Source organism: Trematomus bernacchii, unplaced genomic scaffold (assembly GCF_902827165.1).
Source record: "Trematomus bernacchii unplaced genomic scaffold, fTreBer1.1, whole genome shotgun sequence".
In the NCBI taxonomy this organism is placed as follows: Eukaryota; Metazoa; Chordata; class Actinopteri; order Perciformes; family Nototheniidae; genus Trematomus; species Trematomus bernacchii.
The window spans coordinates 11,936,116-11,963,534 of NW_022987698.1; the positions used below are offsets into that span (position 1 = coordinate 11,936,116).

Here is a 27,419-nt window from a genome sequence, read left to right on the forward strand (position 1 = left end):
ACAGGCGGAACCCTCTACCAAGGATAGCTATGCCGCTACCTGAAGAGGATGTTCACATATGCATACTGTAACGGCCCGTCCACACGGCGGCGTGCGTTGAAGCTTCAACGCTTCTGCCCTTTCACTTTGAATGGGGTGACGTCACACTTTGCTGAACTGCATTGTGGGAGCGTCGCTTCGCTTTGCTCGCGTTGCTCGCTTCAAAAGTTGAGCAATGTTCAACTTTTGAAGCTTCGATGGAAGCGTTAGCCAATCAAATCATATGCCAATACAAGCTCTAGCCAATCAACCGCGTGCTTGTGTGTCCGGGGCGGGAGATTCATGTGATTGGTTGTTGGTCGAGCTTCAGACACGCCCGCCGGCAAGCTTCAATGCACTCCGCCGTGTGGACGTTGCGTGAGGCTGTCGCATGCATTCGGGTAGGCTCTTCCTGATTGGCCGGATACATTTATGAAATGCAAATTCAGTGGGTGAATGTTTGTCTCACCTTGTCCTTCTGGTATCCGAGGGACCTCCTTCCCAGCCGGGGATAGACACATAACCCTGTTGCCGTTGACATGACCCTCCACTCCAGCCTGCTCGCCGAAGGAACAGGTGATCCCAGCAGAAAGGTCTGGAACATTATTCACCTCCAGCAGAAGCTAAAAGAAAAAGGGAGGGATACAATGTAATGTTCTGAACGTAGTGAATACTGTGGCAGGGCTTTGGCATTAAAGTATAATTATTAGTTGAAAAGTAGTTTTTTCGTTTTCTTGCTGCTCTTATCTTTTCTGTCTGTTAAATATGAAGCTGTAGCCAGGAGATGGTTAGCTTATCTTACAGTAGCTCCCTTTTTTCGAAATGTTCTATAAACATAGAGATACTGCTTTTTCTTTCACCTTTTTGCTTTTTTCAAAGGCAACAGACTCTTCCTATCAGCACCTCTTTAAGTGACTAATTAACAAGTTAAATCTTGTTGTTGTATAATCCCTACGAAGGCCAAATTGTAAAACCGACAAAATTGATTCAAGGAAGTTACTGCTCCTGGCTTAGAAATAGTCTGGCACAACACTAGCTTGTAAAAGCATATTCTGTTGTTTTTACACTTGTGCTTTTCTACGGATTAAACCAACAAGATATGAGACGTTAATTAGTGAGCTGAAGAAGTGCTGCTAGGCAGGGTTTGTTATGTTTGGACAGAGTCAGGCTAGCTGCCTCTTTGTGTAAAGCTAAGCTAACCAGCTGTGGGCTCCAGCAGCACTTTTAAGAGACAGATACAGAAGTGCTATTAATCATCTTACTCTCGGCAAGAAGGAATGTGTATTTCCCAAAATGTTGAACTATTCCCTTAAAATAATCCTCAACTCCTACTGTACTTCACTCCTCTGTGCTCCTGGCTACTGTAAAATAAACAGTTGAATTAAGCTTTTAGGAAATGTAATCAACCTTTTGGCGGATAAATCACAGATGCAGACGCAGCGGCTCACTGCCACAAAAACAACTCCCACCTTTTTTTCTTTTTTTCCCCTCACATTTATCCTTCATCCCACAGTGCATGTGTTCAAACCAAAATAAATACAGTTGGTGTCCTACAAGGAGAAACACCCTCTCACAAAACTAATCTTGGCTTCTAGTATTTTCTTACTATACATGTGGCTGGACAAGGCTACTCTCAGTGATTGCTCATAAACATTGTGAGTGGAGTGACAGATTGGTGGATGATAAGCAGACTCACAGGGACACTATGTGCTGACACAGCAATGCTGTCGGGGTGAGCGATGACCTTCACACAGCGATCAATGTCGGTGGCGAAACGGAAAGCCTCCTCCGCCCTCAAACACCGATCCCTCCTCGAGCACCTGTAGACCAAGCGGGACTCATAATTAAAATTGTAAAACATAGTGCAGCAAGCTTAATTATGAATTATGCAAATTCTGATGCTTTTTGGCATGCCGCCTCGAAGGACACCTCAGCAGTGCCCAGGATGCGAACTGAAAAGGATTTCCCAAAGAGTCCAGTAGGGCTGAAACTGTGTGAGTTGGAACAATGGTATTGTAACACTAATTCTATAAAGAGTGACAGACATCTACGAGTCAACGCTCCGTATTTTGGTCCGATCGGGACTCCAACTGCGGTTTGGTTTCCAAGCCCTACAGACTGAGCTACTGCCCCCAAAATATTAGTAAAATGTCTGATCAACTATTGCATTGAATGTCATTACATCTGGAGATTCATCCTCTTGGTGACTTTTCATCTAGCACCAAAAGTCAAACATTGAGTTGCATCACATTATAAAATATGGACAAATCCCAGGTATAGGTTTAAAATAATTGTAAAGCTGTTTAATGTTTGTTTTAATAGTTTTGTTGTTTTATGCATGTTTAGATTTGTGTTTGTTGGTTATCTTCTTTGCATGGCTTTTAGTCAGATGCATTTTCAAATCGTTCCCTTTTCTGCAGAGCACATTACACTGGTTGCAACAGTAGAATAAGCTTCAGCTCCAACAGGCAATTAAAAGTAAGAATTGAAAGGGTCGGCACCAAAGTGCGACCCTAGAATAATCATGTAAGAGAAGAGTACAAAGATAGATTTAAAGTTATGCCAAGGGGAAGGGATTTTTAATACTTTTACAAATGTATCCAGTTCCTGAAATGGGGGTTTGTTGTTGAGATAGTTTTGAATGCGGTTGTTTTGATACAGATTTATTTGAATGAGTTAGGTCTCTGCAGGCTCAGAAAGTAATAAAAGAACAAGAGTCTCCTAGCTGCAGAGTTAAATCGCAGTGGCAAACTCAGAGAGTATTTGGCGGCACACCATAATTTCTTTCTTTTAAATGCGTAATGTGCACAGCGAGGGTTGATAGTACTTAATACACTCTCAGCTGCTGCTGAGGGGGTGGCACCTCCTGAGAGAGCTCAAAGAGCACGGAGGCCTCTGCTGTAATTACAACACAATAAAACGGCGGAATGGAAACGCGGTGACAGCTGTTCCTGGCTCCGCTCCTTGAGGCGGACCGGAGCCACAGGAGTAAAGACAGTCACCTCCTGACCGCTCATCAACTGAAGTGCCTGGAAAAAAAGTGCACCTTTTATCTCAGTCTATCTTTCATTGCCTTTTATTTGCCTCTTTTATTCACAGCGTTTTGTCTGATGGAGCCATTTGTTCCCTTTGCCATGAGGCTTTGTGCATGTTCAGCAACGCCCACCCCCCCCACCCCCACACTTTGTAGGATAGGTGCTTTGGTGCACCGCATCGGGTGGGAAAGTGAGATCCTGAAAGAGGTCTACATGACACACTGAGAGTCATTCAGAGGCTAGAAAAAGACCCCAATCAGGATTTAGTAGACAGAAAAATAAAGTAGCCTCATTCTGCAATGTGAGGGATCATGACTCACTGCGGGTTACTTGAGGAAACAGCAGCCTATCTATTCACTGATAAGTGTGAGGCATTCATTTAAATAAACAGTGTAATGGGACTTGCAGACAAAGTCAGCACTCTGGGAAAAAAGGAAAAAACAACTGTTTAATGAGGTAATTTGGATTAAGACAAAACATTTTCTTTTCTTTCTCTCACTTTGCTGCAGATTTGATAACACTGAGAGCTGCAATTTAAATAACGCTGATCATCATCAAGATAGGGCTCGTTGAAATGTAGACGTCATATGATGAGACGGGTAAATCCCTGGCTGAGGTCAGCTTCAAATGCGGCCGCTTTTTCAGAAACACAGCGTTTTAATCTCCGAATTCTCTTTGCTCCATATTGAGGTTTTATGCAAGCTAACCTGGGGGTCAGATAATTAAGATGGAAAGGATAAGCCTGCTCCGTGAGGTCCAAAATATTCCCCGGGTGTGTAGAGGTGCAGTTTTTATACCCGCTGTGATTTATAGGCTAATCCCTCCTTAGCCATTAACACTCCTGCCTGACAGACAATCAAATCTGGTTGGCATGCAGTTTTTTGCTGTCGTGAATGGCGTTATTTATGAGGGATCACTCTGTCCAACAACCGCTTCCTGGTTCTCAGTTTGTCCCGCCAGATGTTGATAGCGGTGAACCCCAGGGATCTCTGTTGTATTAAACCACACAAATCTCATGCCAACAGGCCTAGCCTTTTTTATAGCTTTCCACGAGCTGTATGGTAATCATTAATGTTGTGGTTTCAATCCCTGGGCTGTGTTTGTGAGCATGGGAGAAGATAAAGAAGGACACTCACATGTTGTACAGGACACACCAGCCACAGTGGGGGTCACCGGAGCTCAGGCACTCAGCACATGTCCCGTACTGCTCACACGCCTCCACAGGGATCTGAGCCACCTAAACCAGAGGGAGGACAAGGAGGGTTAAAATGGGGAATTGCCCAGGCTATGGAAAGACATAAAGAGAGCATAACAATGGCACTGGTTTCCTTGCTTAACATTTGAACAACATGTTTTATATTAGCTGTTTGGAAAATACTGAATGTGCTCTTTCAAAGATACAGAAGTGCACGTGGTAACAGAGGCCCAAGTGTATGACAGTGTATGGTAAGATGTTTGACCTAGAAGATAAGCATGACACGCTGTTATAGGCATATGATAGCTATGTGACAATGTTTAACATGATGATTAAACATTGTCACACTGAGATAGGCATATGACAAGCATGATCATTTCTGACGTGGGCCTCAGTTATCTTGAACAAAGAATACTGCTTTGAACCAGTATCCCTCCATCTTGTGACTGTGAAACACCCTCTCTTGTATTTAAGCAAGTGAAGGACACTGTTCGGGGAACTAATTGTACCATTGCTTTATGGTGACTACCTCCATTCTACAAGAATAATAAGTACATACATCCTGATTGTTGAAACTCAAGCCGGTGTCAAGTTCTATTTTTCTAACATTATCTATTTGGCATCTGTAAAGTTGTGGACATTCTTCCATAACAGACATATTGAGTTAACATCACACCCAGGAAGGGATTTCAATTCAGAAAGTGAAGCCCAATATGATCCTTTACTTTTTTGCACAATCAATATAAAAATTATAATGTCTATTTTTATATCTTCTTATCAAATTTGTCTTCACTTTATAATTTACTCAAGACACACAGGATGAGAGGAGAGAACAGGTGTGACTAGGCAACTATATTGTACATCTTCCAACCACATACATTTTTTTTTTTACATATAATTGTAACGCAATACGTGATTGTCACTAAAAGCCTTGTCTCTACATTACAATAAAATATAAAAAATAATTTATTAATTAATTTCAATAAAAATTCAAGTTAGTAGCTATTATAGGCATAAAAAGACAGAAATGTATAATTCTTTCTTTAATAGAAATATTTCTTCTGCCCGTAAAGTGTCCAAACCAGGCTTTTCTGGATAAGCGCATTTTTAAAACTTAGTCTTCATTGTCCATGCCGGTTTCAGATTATTTGTCACAGTTGCTCCGATCAGATCGGTCTCCTCCATTTTGTAGATTATTTACGACTTTTGAATCCACATAAACACATCGGCAAAATCCGGTTTACTTTGAGCATGTGTTTTAAACAGTTTAATCCAGGGTTCTCCAACCTTTCTTCATCTGAGAGCTAAAGAGCTACTTGCATCACATCGCTTACATTTATTCACATAGCCCTCATCAGTTGAATTAAGCTATACTTTTGTACACGTGTGAAATTGCAATACCTAAAGCTTATCAAAAATCTTAACTTCACTTCAAGGTCCAAGAAAACGAAAATTTCTCACATATTATTATGGCCCACATAATAAGTACATCACTGAAAATTCACATAAATGTCCTTAATCACCACCTTTCCAGCATTTCACTCTTTTGTACAGTTAGTGAGATGAATGGCACTGCATGGAGTCCACCATACAGGTGTATGCTGGAGTGTACCCACTTAGGTTCACTCTAATAGAGTCATTTAAATGTTCGTCAGTCAGTCTTGTTCTGTTTTTAGATTTCATTCATGTCAGAAAAAGCTGCTTCACAAAGGTATGTCGAGCCAAATAAAGCAGACATTTTCAGTGCTGCTTGGTGAATGTTCTTATAGTTTTCTGGGTCTACAAGGCTCCAGAAATGTTGTGAGTTTTGCTGAGACTTAAGCTGAACATTATTTTGGAGATCTCCACAGGATTGACACTGAACAGTTGTTCAGCCATCTTTTTCTTCGTCTTGACATTACATTATAAACCATAATAAATCAATTGTATAGGTCTAGCCTCCCTATATCTGTGTGTGAAAATGGTTCCATCCTCAAAAACAAAAAACTAATACTTCTGCAGTCTAGCTGCAGCTTCTAGCTATGGTCTTCTGTTAAAAAAAAAGACACTGAATGTCTTGAATGTGGCATCACACACATGACTTAAGTCTGAACACAGCAGACAACAGGAGTATTTACAACAGCATTATAAAAACAAAAATAGTGCATGTGGGTGCACACTTACATTCTCTGTCTTACTGTTACATAAATCCCATGAATGTATGAGATTAAGTTAGCTTCATCATATCTCAATCAGTGATTAAGTGAATAATAAACTTTCTATCGGGTCACTATCAGCCATTATTTTCAGGGAGGGGGCGGGGTTTGGAGGAACGGAGAGGAGACGGTGATCGCGGAAGCTTTTTTCCTCCTGCCTTCACAAACTTTACACAAGTATTTATCAACTGAAAATAGCAAGAGGACATTCAAACTCTGCAATCCAAGACTTGATTAAATCCACCAAAAACCTGACATGACGATAACGAGTGTTTTAAAAAAAACACAAATCCCTCCCTGTGTGTCTCTGAGGCGCAGCGACAGGGCCTGATTCAGAGCGGGTCATTCTGCTGTTGGTTCTGGACTGGTGCTGGTGGAGAAAGCAGACTGCTCCGTGTGTGTTGTCGCTGTGCTGCTGTCACGTCTGTTCCTCGATCTCTGCGTCACCGACCATTTGATATTCGTGTGACAGAAACAATTCTAAAATAAAAAAACGTTATTGTCCAGCCGCGGCCGAAAAATCAATAAGCAACCTTACTACGCTATAATCGATAATCGAGCGGCGAGCTACTAAAAAGCTTATTCATCCTGAGTCCAATAACCATCAAAGTCACTCCAATAGTGCTCCTTAATTACGCTTTCATCCTCTTTTAACAAAATACTTCACATTCATCCAGTTTGTGACAGTAGTTATAGCATTTTTGAAACTTTTAAAAAATGGGGGGTGGGGGGGGGCGCAACTTCCAACAGGAGTCATTAGGGGGGGCTCTTGGGAAAAAAGGTTGGGAACCCCTGCACTAAGGGATATAAGCAATTTGGCTTTTCACAAATCTCTATAATAAAAATAAATACAGTAGATCTGATGAATGGATCTCAATATAGAATTGCAACGAGCATTTATGTAGCTATCTGAATTAAACATAGGTAGTCAGTAGGTAGATTTAACTCACTTTCCAGCACCAGTTCCCACTTTGTTCTAGCTCAGCTCTGAACCAAATTAAAAAGTCTTATTTGTCAACTATTCTCATTAATAATTGCAGTCAATTTCAAACAAACCTGTCCAATCTTTCAGATTCCAGCTCTTTCAATGGGAGGTTTTGCTGCTATTGATTTATATTGATGTAACCTGAATTCTATGTTGTTTTTTACTGTTGTTTTAATGAATTAAAGCATTTGAAAATGTCACCTAGGGCTATAGCAAACTGAATTAAGTAGACAAATATTATACAAAATACACAGTTGTGTTCTGAAAAGAGATCAGATAAACATCTAAATCAGAAGACAATCTAGCAAGCCTACTATTTAATGTGTATGTAACATGGAATTTCACCCAAAAGACATCTAATCAAATGCACAATCCTGTAGATGAAGTACATAATCACTTGCTTTGTTTGGCCTTCCCATGTTTAAACTACTATGCACGTCTGATTTTAAACGCTAATTTTATGTTAATGTCATTCCATTGCTGATTAAAGTTCTAAATTCCTTTTGTGACAAAAGTAAAAAGTGTCTGCGATGGACTGGAAATAAGGTCAACGAAGGCATACAGCCAAAACTGACTGATGAAATAATAAGCAGTTCTGATGAGGAGGGACCAGAGCCCATTTCATCATGTTGTGCAAAATATGGAAGCAAAATCACAGCTCACTCTTTTTCATTTTTGTACTTCTTGCTGCTGACACAAATGTGCAACTTGCAGCATTGTGGTTCTGCCCACATGACACATTTCCAGATTTTCTTTTATTCTCAGATGTCAAACAGAACATGAAATGACTCCACAATTTTTTGAAAAGCGTTTTTGCAGCAATGTTCCTATTACTTAACTTTTCTTTTAAACGTTTGATAAAGAACGTTCTTGCACTGCTAAACCATGACGATTTCTGGAACGGCAATTACTCTATGAGGGCCCAGTATAGGTTTATGCTGCTATTTTTCACACACGAGCGCGCACACAAGCATAAAGACATAGTCAAAGTGACAGATAGACAGCCATACACTTTACGACTGCTGCCTGAATGTCTGGCAAAGTATAAACTCTCCATTAGCTGCTGCGCGAGGCACCACCTCTGCATACAAAACCAGGTCTGGAGCCGCAGCCTGAGCCCGGTTATTTTATACTTTGTTATTATTCAAGGTCTGGACGTATGATGCAAGCAATTTCTTGATGTAGGCAATCACAAATGAAGAGTGGATTATGGATTAGAGTGTCTCCGGTGCTCCTGATAGCGTAAGTGGGTGCTCTCTCAGGTCTGTGTTGGCAAAATGGATTATCTGCTGCTCCCTATGAAATAACTTTCTCTCTTTTTCCAGCAGTTCAGAACCCATTCAGTGCATTCCATTAGCAAAATGATTTTGCAGCGCAGGAGGGGCTGAGGTTCTAAGTCCATGTCTGACGCAGTGGGAGTAATCCATGAATTGTTGTGGACTGGAGCTCGTCTAAACTTACAAAGTCGGTCTGTGGCCGTTAGGCAGCGTGACCTTTGAAAGAGGAGAGCTATGGATCTTCTGCTTTCTGCTGCCCGGCGGAGAATCAACTGTGAGGCTCTAGCTGCACATCAGGGCTGATTTGTTTAGTGGATCCGACCCGAGCGGGAACGCACTGTGTTGAATCCAAATAAGACCCAAAGACATGACCTTAGGTTTTATATCCACAACGTCTGGAAAGCATTGCAGCTCAGTATGTGAATCACTTACATTGTATAGTACTCACATAGGTTAAAGATTATATTTTGGTATTTTCCTGTTATTGGATAGTGACAGTAAAAGTGTAGAATTGAGGGTGGACAGAGGAGTGAAGCATGAAACAAATGTTTCCGGTTAAAATCAAAGCAGGGACTATGCTCTTATATGCGTCTTAATTACTATACTTACTAGACTTTAATAAAACACTAACATCCTGTAACCACAAAACTTGATTGGAATTAATTCCTCCTTAACAAGGGTAGCATTTAAAATCACATAGCCTTTATAGAACACTATTTTCTTCAAGCCCTGGACCATCGCAGGTTAAACTTCACCAGCAAAACCGTATTCTGTCCAAACAGCTAAAAGGTTTTTTCAAATGAGATGAAATGAATCACTGATTAACTTCAAATATCAAGTGTTGCAGTAGATTCTTGTTTATCTTCTTTAAGAAAGCTAATTATTATTACAGTCAACATTGAATGTATCTATCTTTCAAATGTTCTGCGCAGTCGGGAATTGATAGAGGTATTTCATGGTGACTTAAGGTTGTAGCAAAATTGAAGGATTGGTTTTAGTTCATACTGTACTGTCACGATGAGTTTCTCTTCCGACTATAATGGTTACACTACCATGTTTATACAATCGTGCGTAAGTGAATGAAGCCTTCATCCTCAATTAATGCATATAGTCCTCATGAATTATTTATCATCAGTAGTATTTCTCTTTTATTGCGTCCATCTTTCCAGCTCTGGGAATTACAAATATGTATATGTTCACAACATGTGGGATGCCCTCAAACTAATGCTGGACCTTATCATCTTATCAGTTGCTATCTTTGTAACGCTTTCATCCGGATTAACTGGAACTTTATGAATGCCTTCAGATAAGCATGCAGGCTTTTAGACTACTTGACTTACTGTCCTTCTATATCCATTCATCTCATTTGGTTATCTGGTCATATACAGGATGTTGTGCTTTTAGATTTATTTGTGTCTTTATTCTATTTTCATTTCCTAAAATTAATCAAATAATCACTTCTTGATCACATTAACTCATGAATTAAAGTTTGTTGTGATGCAAACAACATATTACATCTTTATCAACTGTATCATACTGTATATCACCAATTAAATGTAATTCCTCATACTTTTGGTGTCTTGTTAGTTTTTTTTGCTTTGACTAACAGTGCACAAAATCCTAAAAACGATGTCACATATAAAAAAATGTTTTATAATTTGTCTTTACTATATAATTACACATTAAGCATTACTTACTGTATTATCGAAACGATATATTATTTATGATCCATTTTATTGAAAGTAACTTTACATAGCATGTGAGTTAAGGCTGCCACACGAGGACGATAACGGTCGTATCTGCTACAGTTCTCTATCAGATAGACGGTTCGGCCACACGAGGCCGACATGGAAACGCAGAAAACGATAACGGGTCCCAAGGTGGGTAGATCTGCGGACGAAACGCTCTGGGGGAGCAAACGGCTCCGTGTTTACGCCTATACGATCATTTCCTGATAACGATGACGCAATAGCCCCAGTGTTTCAAGCCAGGTCCCGGTATCTCGCAGGACAGTGCACCCAGCAGGAGCTTCCAGCTAGATTTGATCGATATGGACATAAACGCGAGTGAAGTCTAATCGGACAGGAGAGGAGACACGCAGCTCTGCATGATAACCTGCAGCTCCGCCCGCTGTGATGGAGCGATGAGCGGAACAAAACACACACTTCAAGTTAAATCATCACCCTTATTTTAATTACCTCTCAAACTACCTAAACTAGTCATAAGCATGTTTATTTTCACTGTCGGGTCACTCATTACTGGATCAGCCAGCTGCATGAGACCACGGATACTGACGGGCTGTCAGGAGAGGGGGGGAAAAGAGAGGCTCCGTCCTCCGTGTATTATTCTTATATTATTATATAGAGTCGTTATTCATTTGTTTTAAAGCTCAATAAATAACAAAGAATACCTTTGATCGGCACTTTTCTAATTTTGTCCGGAAGATTTAAACTTTAACGGACATGTCGAAACCCCACCTCTGCTGCTAAATCCAGCGTGGAAGTCCGTTTGCGTTATCGTCCTCGTGTGGCTCCAGCCGTCTGTTAAGCTGTGATTCGCAACTGGGTATGTGTACCCAAGAGGCACTTCAGGAGTTGCCAAAGGGGAAATGCAAATATTAGTAGCTGGTTTTGAAGAATGTATTAAAGAGGCCCTATTATGCTCATTTGCAGGTTCATATTTGTACTTTGTTCCTTTACTGTGACATGTCTCCATGCTTAAATGTTCAAAAAGCTCTTTATTTTTCTCACACTGCCTGTGCTGCAGCACCTCTTTTCACCCTCTTCTGAAACCAGAGCCCAGTCTGCTCTGATTGGTTAGCTGGATGGCTTTGTTGTGATGGGTCAACCACTTAGAGATGTCCCCCCCCCCTTAGCCTATCAGGTCAAATGTGTTGGAGCCTATAGCCAATAGAAGCGCCAGTCATAGTGATGTAATTAAACAAAGGAGTCCAATCGAGGCGTTTCTGGCGGGAGGTGAGTGTGATCTAACCAGCCGACTGCACAGGACACACTTCCCACACACCCGGGTCAAAAAACACCTGAATATCATCATTCATCATATCCAGTAAGCAAGCAAGTAGCTTAGTTGAAATACATAGTTAAAAGGGATGATGAATGGTTGTTGTGTCCATTGTCTGTAATTCAATGTATACCTGACTGAACCTAATTAATAGTGTTCTACAACATCCAGTTTTAAATCTATTCAAGTGAGCACATTGGGAACATGACGGATGGTGTTGGTAAACGGGTGCATGAGCTCATCTGATAGAGCTGCGGAGGTACGTCAGATTAAAAGAGATTGAATAGCACACTCGCATACAGGTGAGAGAGGGAGGACATACCGACAGGGGTAGAGAAACACAGAAGGGGATGGGGATGGCACTTTGGGAGATTGCCCTAAAATACCCTGCAGCATTTCCCCCCCTTTAAGGTTTAAAGCCATCAATTGTGTGTTTGGATACTGAGCATTTCTATTCTTAGAAATGATCAAACCTAAAGGCACACAGTGAGGAAGAAAAAATAAGTTGTTTTTTTTCATATGAATAATGGCTCCCAAATGATATTTTGGTATGGACACAGGCACATACTGTATATCCACACAGAAACACACACACACAGACACACTGATTCCTCTCCTCACTCTTCATCATCATGCTAACCCTGCGTGTTTCACTCGGCAGGAGACAGAGAGGCTCATTGTTATTCCATAAGGGACGGCTGATCTCAGCCAAATCTGTCTGTGCCTCGCTCCTCATTCTACATCATTCCTGTATTGTTTGGCTCTCAGGAATCAGAAAATCTCTCATCTCTGGGATCTACTAGAAATGTGGGAAATCTGTGATTGAAGCCCTCTCCCCGGGGGATCCCTTACCCCTAGCTGCGGGAAAGTCTGAAGGGAAAGCTGAGCAAAGATGGCGAGGGAGACAAAAAGGAGGAAAGCTTTACTCTGCTCCAAACTCCTGAGGGCTATAAAGCCAAAGCTGTTCTAATATTGAGAGAAAAAGCCTGGCCAAGCTGTGTTTGGTTATTATATGTCACTGGAGGCATAGTGAAGAGAGTAGCCGGCTATCTCCTTGCAGGAAGCATGTGTCTCTCCTTGAACGACCAGAGCTCATCAATAACTGATGTTCTGTCTCTTCCAGTCTATCACACAGAAGGAAGAGCCGCCTTGATTTGTTCTAGAAGACAGTACCCGACGCCATACTGTCTCTATTCTTTCGCTCTTCACATGACATCCCTTGTTTTGTCAAACTCGAAGCTTTTATATGTTTTCGGCCTGGTTTTCAAGTTCCCAGAAAAGGCTTTTTGGAGCTACTCGGAAACAAATGACAGATCTGCAATTGTCCCGATGCCCTTATCCCATCTGTCCAGTGACTCTGGCTCAATACATTCCAGCAGTCAGAAGACAACTGAGAGCAGTGATAGGGGCTTTTTTTTGGCCGGACTGACACCTAATCCCATTTCACAGTGCCATGCAGCTGCGCCAAAATAAGCACTTGATGGGAGTTGAAAGTGATTACCACTGTTCACTCTTATCTCCAATGAGTGCAGAGAATATCGTCCTACAACAACAACAACAACTGCTCGCCTCTGTGATGCCGGGCCAACTGAGGAGCAGGCGAGGGGGGATACAGCCACGCAGAAAAAAGCCGCTAATGTTTTTCTATGGCGCGTGTGTGTGGTGTACAAAAGAAGCGTGCACTGTAAGGCGATTCGCATGGATAAGTAATTAGAACAGTGGTCCATCCCCTTACACACAGACTGCATATTTAACAATCCCTAGACATACAGCTCGTGAATGTTTGGGAGTTGCCACATTGGATTTTGGGGATAAATCATAATCATCTGGTAGGATTCCAAGTAAATAGCATTAATTTATAATTTAATGTTTTTTATTTAAAACAGTTTTGCTGCTAATTCCCTGGCTGTACGCGATAATAAGGATAACTGAAATGCTAGTATCTATGCAGAAAAAAACCATACTTTTTGCAAAGTCCTGATAAACTGGATTGAATCCAATCCTCAGAAAATGGGGATTAAATGTATTGTTTCATTGACACGATGGCAAAGTATTCCCATGCTGCATCTTTTTCATACCGAGTAAAAAAAACTGCTAAAGCTGCAAATACAGTATCTCGCTCAAGGACGTGTCAGCGTGGCGAGCGCTTGCTGTCACGAGGGCATGAACTCGCGGGCTTCTAGCTGAAGACCGCCTCGCTTCATCTCCCTGCCGTTTAGCGTTTCTCCTGACAGCAAGAGGCAAAAACGAGGGCGTATCCTCACCTGATTGTCAGACATGACATAGAGAGAGTTCCTGTCAAGGGAGAAGGCCATGTCCCGGAGGATGGGGCTGCTATCCTTCATCACGCTGACTGTCTCGTACAGCACTCCTCCCTCCAGAGGACCGTCCACTCTGATCTGTAGAGACACAGAGAAATACAGAGATGAAGACACCGTGAATGTCTGACTGCAGGACACTACTGTACTTATATGTAGTGTCCACTGTATATCAATTTGTATGCCTAGTACGCTTCCTTTACATCAGTATGCAAGCTCCCACTGTCCCTTTAAAACAATGGTGTGATGAGAAAATATTATTTAAAAGGCAGCTTTATAAGAAATTAGATAAACAGCATGTTCATATGTCAACCCACAGACATGATCATTGATTTTCGAAGACATCCCCACATACATGAAGTCGTATCCATCAAGAATCAGACAGTGGAATCTTACAAATAACTCGGGACAGTTATTGACTCAAAATTGAACTTTAAAGCAAATTGTGAAGCCGTATGCAAAAAGGGGCGCCAGCGTTTGTGTTGTTTGAGAAAACTGTCCCATTTCAACATTGACGAAACCATGATGGTCATGTTTCAATGTGCTTTTGTTAAGGCCATTCTGTCTTTTACAGTCCTCTAGTGTCATGGTTTGGTAACCTATCTTTAAAGGGCAGAATCTCTCTCAGTCAGATCGTAAAGGGGTCTAGCAGACTAATAGGTGAGTCACAGCTAAACCTGGAGACCCTGTACCTCGGACGTTTACCGCGGTTATCCAGCTCTATGTTAACAGATGACTCCCACCCTCTGCACAATGAATTCCAGCTTCTTTCTTCAAGCCTGAGGTTAGTATAGGTCCATAGGTGTCGAACAAAACGGTATAAAAACAGCTTTGTTCCAGCATCCATCGCACAAATGAAGTGCCTATTTATTTATTTATTTATTTACTTGATTGTTTCATGTAAATGCTAGTGGTGTTTAAATTTGATGGACCACGGGGTACTCTTTTTATAGATGTGCCTGTTGTTTTAAAAAGTGTGTCATAATGGATCGCTTGTCTTTTAACTGCAAACCAAATATACTTACGGATACTAATTAAATAACCTGAACCTGAACCTGGTCATGGTTTGATGCCTGCCCAATTTCACATCTAATTCAATGAGTATTGTTTGTTTTCATGCTTAAAATGTGTCAGAAATGTATAAGAAACCATAACTATTTTCACTTAAGTGGCTAGTTGCATTTTAGTACATTGTGAAGAATACATTTTGAAATATTCACTTAAATGTAACCATTTCTCCAGTCACCATGTACAAAATGTCCTCCTCTTGTACAATTGTGTTCAGCCATGACAAATGAACTGAAATCCAATCTTGACAAATCAGTTGTGAATACTCTACTACTGTATATAAATCAATTAGGACACCAGATTATAAACCCAGAGGCTGCTTATGTGAAATGACAGCTTGTTCATTTCTACAGGAGCATGAAGTGCCCTGAAGTAACTCACAGATTCTTAATGGAAAAAGTGAGCAGTAGAGAAATCTCTTCATTACTCATTTATGTCACCTAGAAAAGGTACGTTCATTGTAGATGGAGAAGAGGACACAGAAAACATCTGCCGCTCCTCATTCAGTTGTCCGATGCGAATCAGATCCTTACCCTGAGGTAACGTTACCCAGTAGAGTTTGGAAATGTGTTCAGTGAGCTCAGCCTTAATTTGACTTTAGAATGACTTTCAGGCAGCAATCTTATCTTTTGGGGCTTATTAAATGCAAGCATGGAAAAACAGATGCCCACTGGTGAAGGGCTTTCAATTCTCTATACTCCCACCTCTGTCTACAAACAAGATGTGCTGTTACAGTGAAGGAAACAAATAAGCCGAGCTGTCTTAACAAGTGGCTTACTGATGTTGGAGCTGTCGAGATGCAGCCTTGTAACGATGTGTTTGTTAAGATGTAAAGTGCTGAGTAAGCTGAAAAACCCTCTATTACTGCTGATATAAACTACATGTTGGTAATACTACTGAAAAGAAACCCCTTTTTTGTCTGATTTATATTGCGTAAACCATTGCTCTGTGTCTTTTTCACCAAAAAGACTAGGCAATGTCCTTAAATGTTATTTCATAAAAAATATATTTATTTGCAATCATGGCTCCAATCTTTCACAATTGGTGCCGGAATGATGTGAATTGCATCATACAGAGATGATAACTTGACACTTGAAATATAAGTCAGAAATGTGAAATAAGAGAGAAAAGTCTGAGAAACGCAGGGTAGCTGGAACATCCTTATTAGCTATGCAAACCCAGGTTGAAGCCTTATCTAAATTCCAGGGAGATTGGATCATTAACCATGTGATGCAATTACAGTGAAGCTGAATTAATTTCTCAATCATAATAATTGAAATAAATGCAAGATAATGAGGATTTGGAGCTGAGAATGGTGGAAGTGTTACGATACGTCTGCAGTGCGATTACGCCCGTCTTCCCTGCACGCATCCCGACGCGTGGACCCAGGCGACCTTGCCACCACAATCAAATTTGACTACAAAAGATTTTTGAATGCGTGCCAGCTCTGGCTCTGCACATGGTGGCAGAGTCTCAGCAGTCTCTCAATGGGGACAGTCAATCAATACAAACTGATTACATGATTGGATCCCATGGGCACCAAAACTTCATCTATCAATCAACGCCTACACCTTCCAGGCAGCTGTGCCTCTCCATCCGTCCGCCAAAGATGAAGAAGGGAGGGAACAATATGTACAAATGTGTGTGTGTGTTATGTGGGTGGGAGGGTACATACTGTGGGGTACAGAGAAGAGAGCAACGTCTCCCAAATACAAAGTAATGAACACAATAGCGACATGATTTTGTCTGTTGATTCTAGATCATTTGAGGCGACTGTGTCTCTCGCTGGTTATTACCTCGACACCATGCAAATTCCCATTCTTTAAATAGTTATTTCATATACAGATTTGTCTCCGAGCTAAGCTTCTTTCTCTATGCTCATTGTCTGGTGTCTTTCTCTTGCCCTGTCTCCTCTTTTGCCTTCTTCTCTTCCTCTTCCTCCACCTCCTCCTCCTCCTCCTCCTTATCATATTCCTACTCTTACAGCACCACTATCCCACGCAGTAATGGAGCCAGTTTACATTATTGTTTCCCACACTCTGTATTTCATAAATAGCAGAGATAGAAACCAGAGCATGCAAGCGTTTTTGTGATGAAACCATGTTTTCAAAAACAAAAACAATCCAGTCTGGAGAGGCTACTGAGCTCTTTGTGTTTTTAGTTGGGGGGGTCATGGAGTTGACTGAGGGCCAGGGGTTCAGGAATGAGCTCAGACTGATACTGACCCATCGTGACCGTTCCGTGGTGTTTGATTTCAGCGGATTTAAAAGTGTTTTTATCATTTAAAACAGGGCTGACCAGGCAGCAGCCCTCTGGGAGTACAACAGGTCCTCAATCTCTCCTTAAGTCCCACAGCTCTATAATGAGAGTAAGGCGGCTTTAATTGGTTTTATAATGAGCCTGCTTGTAGGGAAAGACACACACAAAGTGGCACACACAGGCACATACTCACCTAAGCAGATGCGAGCAAACAAAGAGACACGTACACAGAAACACTACGCACACTCTCCCTTTTGTTGGGTGCTCCCATTAAATGTGTAGTTGTGAATTCTGTGCATGATCAATTGTTGGATCAATACATTATCATGGATACCAGGAACACACAGCCAATATGCAACAATCCATATAATGCAAACTGAGGCCCCATTCTCACTTGACATAGGTTTTCATAATATCAACATGAATGAATCCTGTATATGATCCGCAGCAGGACAAAAACGGGGTCTTCTTTAAAGTCTCACTCATGCCGATTTCAATCACAAATGCTTAGCTATTGTATATCATAAAAACGATCTGATCCGCGTCAGATGCTTTAATGTGGTCTTATTTAAAGGTAGGGTAGGTAAGTTTGAGAAACCGGCTCGAGATCGCTAGAATTTGAAAATACACAACCGGAGAAAATCTGCCACTTCCTCACAGAGCCCCTCCTCCAACACACACGAACGCGCACATGACCAATGAGGGCACGAGATAAGTTTGTGCACAGATGGAAGGCTGACAGGCAGGTAGGCCATCCAGTTATTTTAGCCGGGCCGGCTAAAATGATTGGTCGTGCTTTTTACAGTATTACGGCTTCCACAGATGATATTTTTTAATGGATTTTTTGTCAAAGCACTTAAGATATTCATTGCTATCGGGATGTTAAGAGCATTCCATGGAATATAACAACAAAAGTATCTCGAGCCGGTTTCTCAAACTTACCTACCCCACCTTTAAATAGTGAAGACATTGCTTTGAGGTCAATATCAAGGTCTACATATATTCCAAAAGAGCCTCAGTAAACTTATTTTTAAATGCAAGCTGATAACCCTTGTGTGGTCCGTGTCATGTAAGAGGAGATTTGCCATTAATACCACATGTTCATGTGACCTCAGTGAGCTCGTCTTTTCATTCTCTCTTCCCAGCGTCTCACAGTCGAATGGGATATATATTTAACCCATGAATAATATTCAAGCCAATAACAGCAATATCCTTCCTGCTGCTGAAATTCCCTTGCACAACCGGTGATGGATATAAACAACCCAGCTTAGTATTGCTTCCACAAACAGATACGCAACCTGAGCCCATGTGCTCTTAACGAAAACAGCCTCCTTTTCTGGGGCTTGGTTTGCATCTTAAATGCTTGGCTGCTCTCTCATCCTGTGAGAGCCAAAGAAAACAAAAAAAAGCCAGACTTCTTAGATGTCACTTGGCTAGAGTCGGGGTTGGCTCCGTTGTAAAGCTGCCAGACCTTGCATGAGCAATCCACTCACCAAAATGTCTCTCTTGTGAGTATTTACATATGGGGTTGATTTGGGGATTCATTTCAGGAGATGATTTTATTCATGCTGAGAGGAAGTATACATGGAAATGTCCTCAAACCTCTGCTTTTCCGCTGCAGATTGGGAAACCTTGTAAAACGGATGATTACAATGTTTATGTGGTAATGGCTGCCCAATCAAAAAAAGTAAAATTGTGTCCATATGTGGCCAGCCGGTCGGTGCCCTTCACATTCACCCAGCTAACCCAAACATATGGATGATGACCCAGGAGGCACGGAGCACTCTGTTGAACCAATCATTTCCAATCTGCCACTCAGACAAGGTTTCATCTGTCCCTGCAGACTGCTCTGTCCGACAAACACAGAGAAGTTGGTTCATTTCTGCTATAATTAACGTGTCTTATTCAGGCTTTACATTACAATTACCTGGAAATCACTGAGTCATGCATGCAAACAACTCCTTTTCAGAAAAGCATTGTTTTTCATTCTAAAACCACAAAAAGTAAATATGTCACAATTTGGAAGGAAACCACACATACATCTTAAGTAAGACTGGAAAAGGGGCACGGAATGAAAATACACTTAGGACTAGATTGAAAGTAGAAATACACAGACTGTAAGCAAGATAGATTTTGGCAGCAGCTTGACTCAATATTGTGACACGGGGCATGCAGCGACATAAGGGCCAGACAACTGGCCACCTTTAAGGTTGAGTGGCTGTGCATATGGTCCGATCGAGGATGACAGCCGAGGAGAGCGGGCATTGATTAGCCCATATAACCATCACGGCTCTGTGAATGCTAATGAGACAACGGTCAGGGATAGAGCTGATGGGAGAGATGAGCGTTCAGGGGAGGGGGGGTCACTGAGGTGGAGATGTGTATTACAGGAGAGGACCAATCATTCAGCCATCACATTAATTACCGTCACAAAGAGAGGCGTATTGATCCCAGCCACTACAGTAGATACGCTGTTTTTTGGAAAGTGCCCATACCTAAACACGATTACCAACTGGGTTGGAAGAGAGATCATGGCGTGTGAGAGTGTGAGCACGTGTCCATGCATGTGTTTTAGAGGGTTATTGTTAAAAGCCTTCCAGTTGCTACAGCCCAAATTTCCCCTAACCTTCAGCTGCATGGCGAGCTTCCAACTCTCCATACCACAATTTCGACAACTCAACCACAGTCTCCTCTCAGTCTCAGCATGTTCACGTCTCTTCTCTCTCCTTGAGGACATGGTTTCCTGTTCTCTGTTTCCTGTCCTCCTCCGTACGCCCCCCTTGTCCCTCCAATCATTCCCATTGTTTGTCAGGTTCCCATGGCCCACCAACAAAAGCAGTGGGCGGGGGACAGTGGAACAATTCATGGCACCCGTAAGGTCTTCATTTTGCTGACCGCAATGCAGTCACAGCCCTCTTGTGTGTTTCCATTTGTGTGAGCAGGAGAAAAAGAACAGAAAGAGAGGGAAGAGAGGACAAAGGGAGTTGTAGAGAGAGAGATGGAGCTGCTAAATAAAACTGCAGTCAGGAAAAGCAGACGGAAGGACACCTCTCTTTGTTATCGCAAAATTGCCTTTCTTAATACCATTTACTATTTCGGCTGCACTAAGACATCTAATGGCGATCCGCTCTGAAGACTTTCACCCTCAGGTTCAGATCCCTTCATGCAGTTATGAACATCCTTTCAATTTAGCCTCAAACACACATATTCAGCCTTTGCCCCTTCGCTCCTCTGAAAGTCCATTCTGAATGATTGCAATTGCCAAATCTCCTCTTCCTGGGTCTTCATAGCAAACTGTGACTTTGAAAAGTCCAAGTCATTTAGCCGCGGACTGGAGAATTTCCCCACCCGTCAACTCTCAATAAGCCATAATGAATCCACTATTTGCCCATTAGAGTATTAGACTAAGGCTTTCTTTCTCCATTTCTAAGGAAAGCTGCGAAACACTGAGGTAATGTGCTGGTTGGTTTTATTTCGTTTAACACTGCACTACCTTAATATTTAAGCGTGTTCATCTTTCAAATTATATTTACTAGCACAGAACTAATTTTCTGTTACAATGGTTGACCAGTAAAGGCATCTGAGGCTAGCTTGAACATTGTTGATGCAGGTTAAGGGTTCAAGTGCATGATGCTTCAGTTCAACTACAGCTTCTCCATTAGATCTCACTCCCAAGCGTATGGAGACCCAAGGTTTGAACATCAACCTTCCAGAAACTAGGAATATCTCAAAATAGAGTTGCACAATACACGTCATAACAGATTCAGTATGTCATGTTACATCTGATTGCTCTCTTTATGCAATTGTGGTCCTTCTGAGTATTACTGGCCTTTGCAAAAACATTTCCTCAGAAAATCAATTCCATTAAACGCCCGTTGTGTGTCTACGGAGTGTTTTATGCTTACTCACTAGCTAGGATACGGTAGCATAGGGACACAAATATGCTGTCCTTGTGGAAAAGTGAAATGGTGTTTAGCCCCTGGGGCAATGTGTTTTTTTAGAGCCCCACAGCAGTAAAGGCAGGAAAAACTGGCCAATTAAAAATGACCAGACATATTTTCTCTGCATCAGTAAAGAGAAATGTATAGTAGCAATGTTAAGTGGTTACAGTGTAGCAACATAGCCTGCACAAGTAGTCACCGCAGCTTAGCCTCCTACAAAATGTAACTACACTGTGAAAATACAACACAGCGACTCCAAGAACTGTGATTGGTCAGTCGGGCTTGGTTTTTTTTTTAAACATGTGATAGCAAAGTGATTACATAAGGCTAATGTTGCTATAATGCACACAGTGAATGAAAGACAGTAAACACAGTAACTGTTGAGAGAAATATAGAATGTGACAGGTCATGATTATCTGTGTTACAGTTATAGTTGGCCTATAGTTAACCCCTTGTGCCAATTCTAACTTAAAGAGGCCCTATTATGCTTTTGGGGGGTTTTCCCTTTCCTGTAGTGTGTGATATAGGTTTTTGTGCATGTAAATGGTCTGCATGGCTAAAAACCCAAAGTTCCCTCCAAAGGGATTTTCTCTCCCACACACTCTGCCTGAAGCTCAACAATTGGACTCAGTATGAGAACAATAAATACCTTTTTGAACATCAAAGCATGGAAACACAAAAATGAACACAATAATTAGCTAAATAGGGCCCCTTCAAAACATAGCACTGTTACTAAAACACAATGATAAATCTCTATTCCAATTTGAATTGATTTGTTCAGTTAAGTCAGTAGCCACTAACTGTGATTCATAATATTTTTTCAAGAGATAAATGATCCTTTCATCATTCAAACATGCATCACTGAACACATTTGTGAGCTATCACTCCTCTTTAACTGTCTACATTTCAATAGTAACATTATTCTCAGAGATTTTCTCTTAAGATTTAGTAAACTCAGATAAGCCGGTGATTTTAATTTGAACCAAGTTCACTTTCTCTTTCCACCAGACAAATTAGTATTTACGTATGTCAGTGAGATGTATTCATGTTTCTCTATACATGTTACATGTTCATGTTGATTTAAATGTTGGGTACCTCTGGTTTGATCTCTGGCACAGTCTTTGTAGAGCTTGCTTGCTTTTCTCCGCATCATCACCAAGAGCCACACCACCAAACTCATTATTGTCGCAACAATTGGTATAAACCTTGATGTGACTCTACTGACTGTAATGCTAATTTAGCAATTTGTTGCCCCTAGCATTTTGCTATCAAAAGGAAACTTTGCAACTAAAAGTTACATCAATCAACTCGTCCTGCTTTGGGACTGGAATAGATTTAAACAGGGATCAGCTTTTACCTGGATTCACCTCATTAGTGCACGTCATGTAAAGTGCAAAAGCCCCTTTGTATTAACACATCAGTTACCCACCGGGTCATATTACTCAGCTAATATCAACTGCCTAAGGCAACAAACTGAGGCAGGTGATGATAGAAATATCCTGTTATAAATCTGGACGAGGAGCAGGCTAAACGAGAGATGTTGACGGATTCATCCATATGCTGCATGCAGCCCGGATGGTGGTTATCCCTGTGACCTTTGACCCCGGTTACACCCTTCCTGTGGCAGGTTTGACCTTTGCAACGGCCCTGCTGCTGGAGTGATCTGCTGATGGCATTTGTTGTCATGCCCCATTTCCACTCGGCATGTCCATTTAGGGGTGATGGACTAGGCTTGGAGAGGTGACCCTGTGCTCCTCCGGGGCTCCTGGGAGTCTGAATCATGGCTGCTCATTCTGTCAGAGTAATGACAAACTCTGGCCCTTTAGACACTCTGCACTTAAAGCAGTAATGATGGATTCCTTATGTTCCTAACACACACCTCCTGCTCACTTCCTGAGAACATGCAACATACTTTTTCTTTGTGATTTCCCTTCTCTCTCTTCCTGAATTCTTTCCTCTTTTTCTCACTTATTATTTCAGTCTTTTGACCTCTCTTTCTGTTGTTTCTCTCCTTTGCTATTACTCTGTCTCAGACAGTCCTTCTCTCTCTTTCTGTCAGGCTATCTTGTCTTTTTCCCCTGTGGCTCATCCAATGAAAGAGCTGCAGTGATGCTATCTGTGCTCCCAGTCTGGACCATGTGTGTGAGCGTGTGTGTTGTGTGTGTCAGACAGATTGCTCCTCATAAGACTGAGGCCCCCGGGCTAATGTCACAACAGTCCTCTCACACATTTCCTCAGTCAGCTGCATGCCTGTGCGACTGTGCAGAAAGCAGAGCCCCCCGGTACTACCAAGTCAATTCAGTTATATCAGAAAACAAGCCTTATAGGAACTTGATTATAATATATCAGTACAGTATGTATTTCAAATGATATATGATGTCAATGAGCTAAATCAACTTTATGAACCGGTCAGAAAGAGGTCATCTTATGTCCGTGGGCCTGGTGTAAAGGGTCTTAAAGCGATGGGAAAAAAGACGGAGGAACATTTGAGTAGATGATACGTTTCTATAGATGCCTGTTTCCAGTACATCTATACCGTGATTGCTTGTGCATACCAAACCTACCTAAATGCATACTAAGGCATGCCATGGAGCATTAAATGGTCAGTGTGTTCAAACAAAGTGCGTGTCACACATGTCTGAGTCTAAATTGACGGACTATGTCTGACGATGTTGTATCTTTATGGAACTGACAATATGATTTGCATGTCCACTTCAATTAGCGTTCGGCCAGGTGCGCAAAGCAAATAAAGAAGTCTAGAGCAGAAATGATGCCATGTTTGTGGATTGACAGATCATTTCAGATCATTTATTACTTTCTTGTAATTTAATTCAAGAGGAAACTCCTCATTTGAAGTGGACGTGCAAATCAAGCCCCCTGGATAGGAGACTGTAAGGCTTTTCTTTGTCATATATTATAATAACTATACATCTATTGGTATTAGACCGTTCGGAGAGAACTAGCATTTTTGGCTGTATTTTTTCCAACTATTATCTTATATTATTATATTTCTAATTGCTTATTAATGAAAACAGCCCTTAAATGGTCTGGACTTGAGTCTCTTTTAATCCCTCCTTTTATTTGTCTATACTTATTTTCTTTCAACATTATACATACTTTAAGGTGACTCTGAGTCTTAAAGTGCGCATCAATATTCCCATTTCAATGTTTATCTTTTATCGCCCCTCTCTAAGACAGCTGCGGTCGATCAGTACAGCTATAAACACTTCTGCCTTCAGACACGGCCATATGACACGTTTGAACTAGTTCCTTTCAATCATACACTTGTCAGTCATTACTTGTCAGTACTGTATTAATCCTCAATCCACACGAGAGCGGGTGATGCAAGCACAGCAGAGCAGCAGAAACCTCACACTGAAGGAATACTAAAGCAAGCTTGAAGGAATATGATTGGCAATATTCTATTTTTCTTATTATAAGCTAATGTTATGCCAACTGAACCAATGGCTTTAGTCAATATATTAACAGTTTAAGAATGACCTGGCCTGTGTCAACCCGTGTAGTTTGTGCCGACTCTAAAACAGGTCACTAGTATTATTTTAAGGCTTAAGCTAAGTAGTTCCCAAAACAGCTGGGCACTGTCATATTTTAGAAAGGCTTCTCAAGTGGGAGTAAAATGGGCATGTGTTGCGGCCTATTTTCAGCTGCAGATTTGGTGTGATAGAGAGTATTTATGGCAGCAGAACAATATATGTGGGGTGACTCAGTAAAGCCCGCGTCACACTGTCCCAAAATTGACACCTGTTGGACACACACACGAAGTTGCTGCCGGAGCCTGAGAAACTCCACCGGCGGTCATACGATGGCTTAAGATGCCCTCACGAATGGCCCGATGTTGTTACGATCAGAGCCGAATTTGAACATTTCCTTTATCGTGTGTCCATCTGGTTGTTTTATTGCACAACAAAATCATGTAAACATATTATGTAAATAACCCAATTTGTGTTCTGTGAAACTGAAAAGGATATAATATATTATTTTGAAGGCGAGTTGACAAGAAGTTGTTGTTGCGATGGAAACAACATTACGGAGAAAACGTAATATCTTCTACATATAAAGATGGATAAAGTAAAGAACAAAGTCTGAAAATATCAGTACAGTATCATGAGGCGCTTTCACACCGCAGTACTTTTCCCACAAAGGTTCATCAGAACTTAGTTCATGAGAACTCTTTAGTTCTCATGAACTAAGTACAGATCGCGTTCACACCGGAATAAGTCCCTGGAGGAGGATTAGGCAAATGAAGCCGCTGACGTCACTTCTTCTTCTTCTGCTTTGGGTTTACTGGCAGGCTGCAAAGAACTTCACGGCGTATACTGCCACCCGAAGTCCCCGGCCGGAAGTCCCCGGAGTTAGGGACTGGCTTCAGTAGAAGCTGCTGGGACTCCCAGCTGCTTCTACTGAAGCCTTCCGAGTAAATCGCCAGAACGTCGACACCTCCTCATCTCCACCAAGTTAGTCTCTCTGCGTTTGTGCGCTGGGCTAATGCTAATGCTAATAATGCTAATGCGAGGATAATAAAAACGCGGCTTCACAAAACATTTTGGGAGTTTTACGGGGCGTGGTTTGCAATCCGCCCAGCCAATCAGACATAGGAACCTTTTTCTCCCACGAAGGTAACTGCTCTCTAGCAGGGACGGAAAACTGACGGAAAAGGGGGTAAAAAGGTTCTCATTAACTAATTTTAGTTCCGGCTCTTTTTGGTGTGAACGCGACATTTCGGAACTATATCGGAACTTAAGTGGGAAAAGTACTGCGGTGTGAACGCGCCTATAGTACTTTAACATAATTGTTTTTGTTACTTTCGTTGCAGTTGTCTTAAATGTAATGTAAATGTTGCCTTCGTGTGTGGTTCGGGGCCATCTTCGTGCGAAATTCACAATTCCATATTCGTGTGTCCATCGGGTGTCAATTTCGGGACAGTGTGACGCGGGCTTAAACCACTGTGCCCAAATTCATCATAATGAAGAAACGTGTCACCCAGTTCAACATTGTGACTCACTGGTGTGTGTTTTTAATAGTTTGAGGACACCAATGAAGGTTGAGGCAACACACAGAGCAGACTTATCCCAAAAACAAAGGAAAACTTAAGATAGACTTGAAAACAGGAGACTCACAATACACAAGAAAGAATTTGAGTCAGCCTAAAAGATACAGACAGCACTGTGTTATTCAATATGCACAAATCCATGTCAAGTACACAGAGATAATTGCTCCTTTAAATACTTCATAATGCTTAACGCTATTCAAACCAAAATCCACCAGGACAGTGTTAAACAAGAGGCACTAGAGGCACATTACTTCCTGTTACTAATGCAACTAATACAAAGGCGCCGGAGGAACAGGCCTGTGCTTCAGTCGACAAGTTGTCATGGGTGGAAATTCACATCGATTTGTCCTCAGCACAAAAGGCTGAAGATGCAGCGCTGCATGATTGCTGCACCTTTGTTCAGCATAATGTCCCACATAATCACCACGATGCATTAAACATAACTAGTCATGCTAATTAGGGTATTAATTAAACACATAATTACATTAATTAGTGTTAATGGATTAAAGATCATTATTACCTAAATGTGCCCGGCAGAAAGAGAGGCACAAACAGCTGTCGGTGGATTTCTAGTTGCCGACTAATAAATGATGAAATATGGAGTTGCGTGGCAGAAACTTGTTTTAAATGATGCAAGACATTAAAGGGACATTTCAACAATTTTCTCTTGAGGAGCTTAGTTATGTCAGACAGAGTGAAGTCATCAGGGTTATTTAGGGCTTGGCATGGACTCGTCAAATTCTTACCAAAGAGCCTTAGTTACAAAATGTGGGCCTTGAGTTTGATTTACGACAAAGGGAAGGACGAACAAAAATATGCTATATGTTGCATTGTGGGAAATGTAGGTTTAAACATTTTTAGACTTTGACCCTTCAAATAAGGACATTTTTACTATTCTTTTTGTAGTCTTTCGCTCTCAATTCCCCAAACTTTAAGGGAGTGCTGTACTAAATTGCTGGAGTACAACTTTAATATTTAATTATCAGGTTTTATTATAAGTCTTTTAAAATCATCAGTTTTCATTTTTTCATGTGTC

The 27,419-nt window shown here is 41.4% G+C and overlaps 1 protein-coding gene across 1 annotated transcript in view; it reads right to left on the minus strand.

Moving 5' to 3' along the window:
- The window catches only part of LOC117489875 (plexin-A2-like), a 68,609-nt gene that overhangs the window by 36,904 nt on the left and 4,286 nt on the right, over positions 1 to 27,419 (minus strand). The window contains exons 3-6 of the mRNA XM_034139433.1: positions 13,991 to 14,125; positions 4,190 to 4,290; positions 1,715 to 1,838; positions 488 to 641 (exon numbers count right to left, since the gene is read on the minus strand). Coding sequence (XP_033995324.1) covers positions 488 to 641; positions 1,715 to 1,838; positions 4,190 to 4,290; positions 13,991 to 14,125 — 514 coding nt within the window. The remainder of the gene's footprint in view (positions 1 to 487; positions 642 to 1,714; positions 1,839 to 4,189; positions 4,291 to 13,990; positions 14,126 to 27,419) is intronic.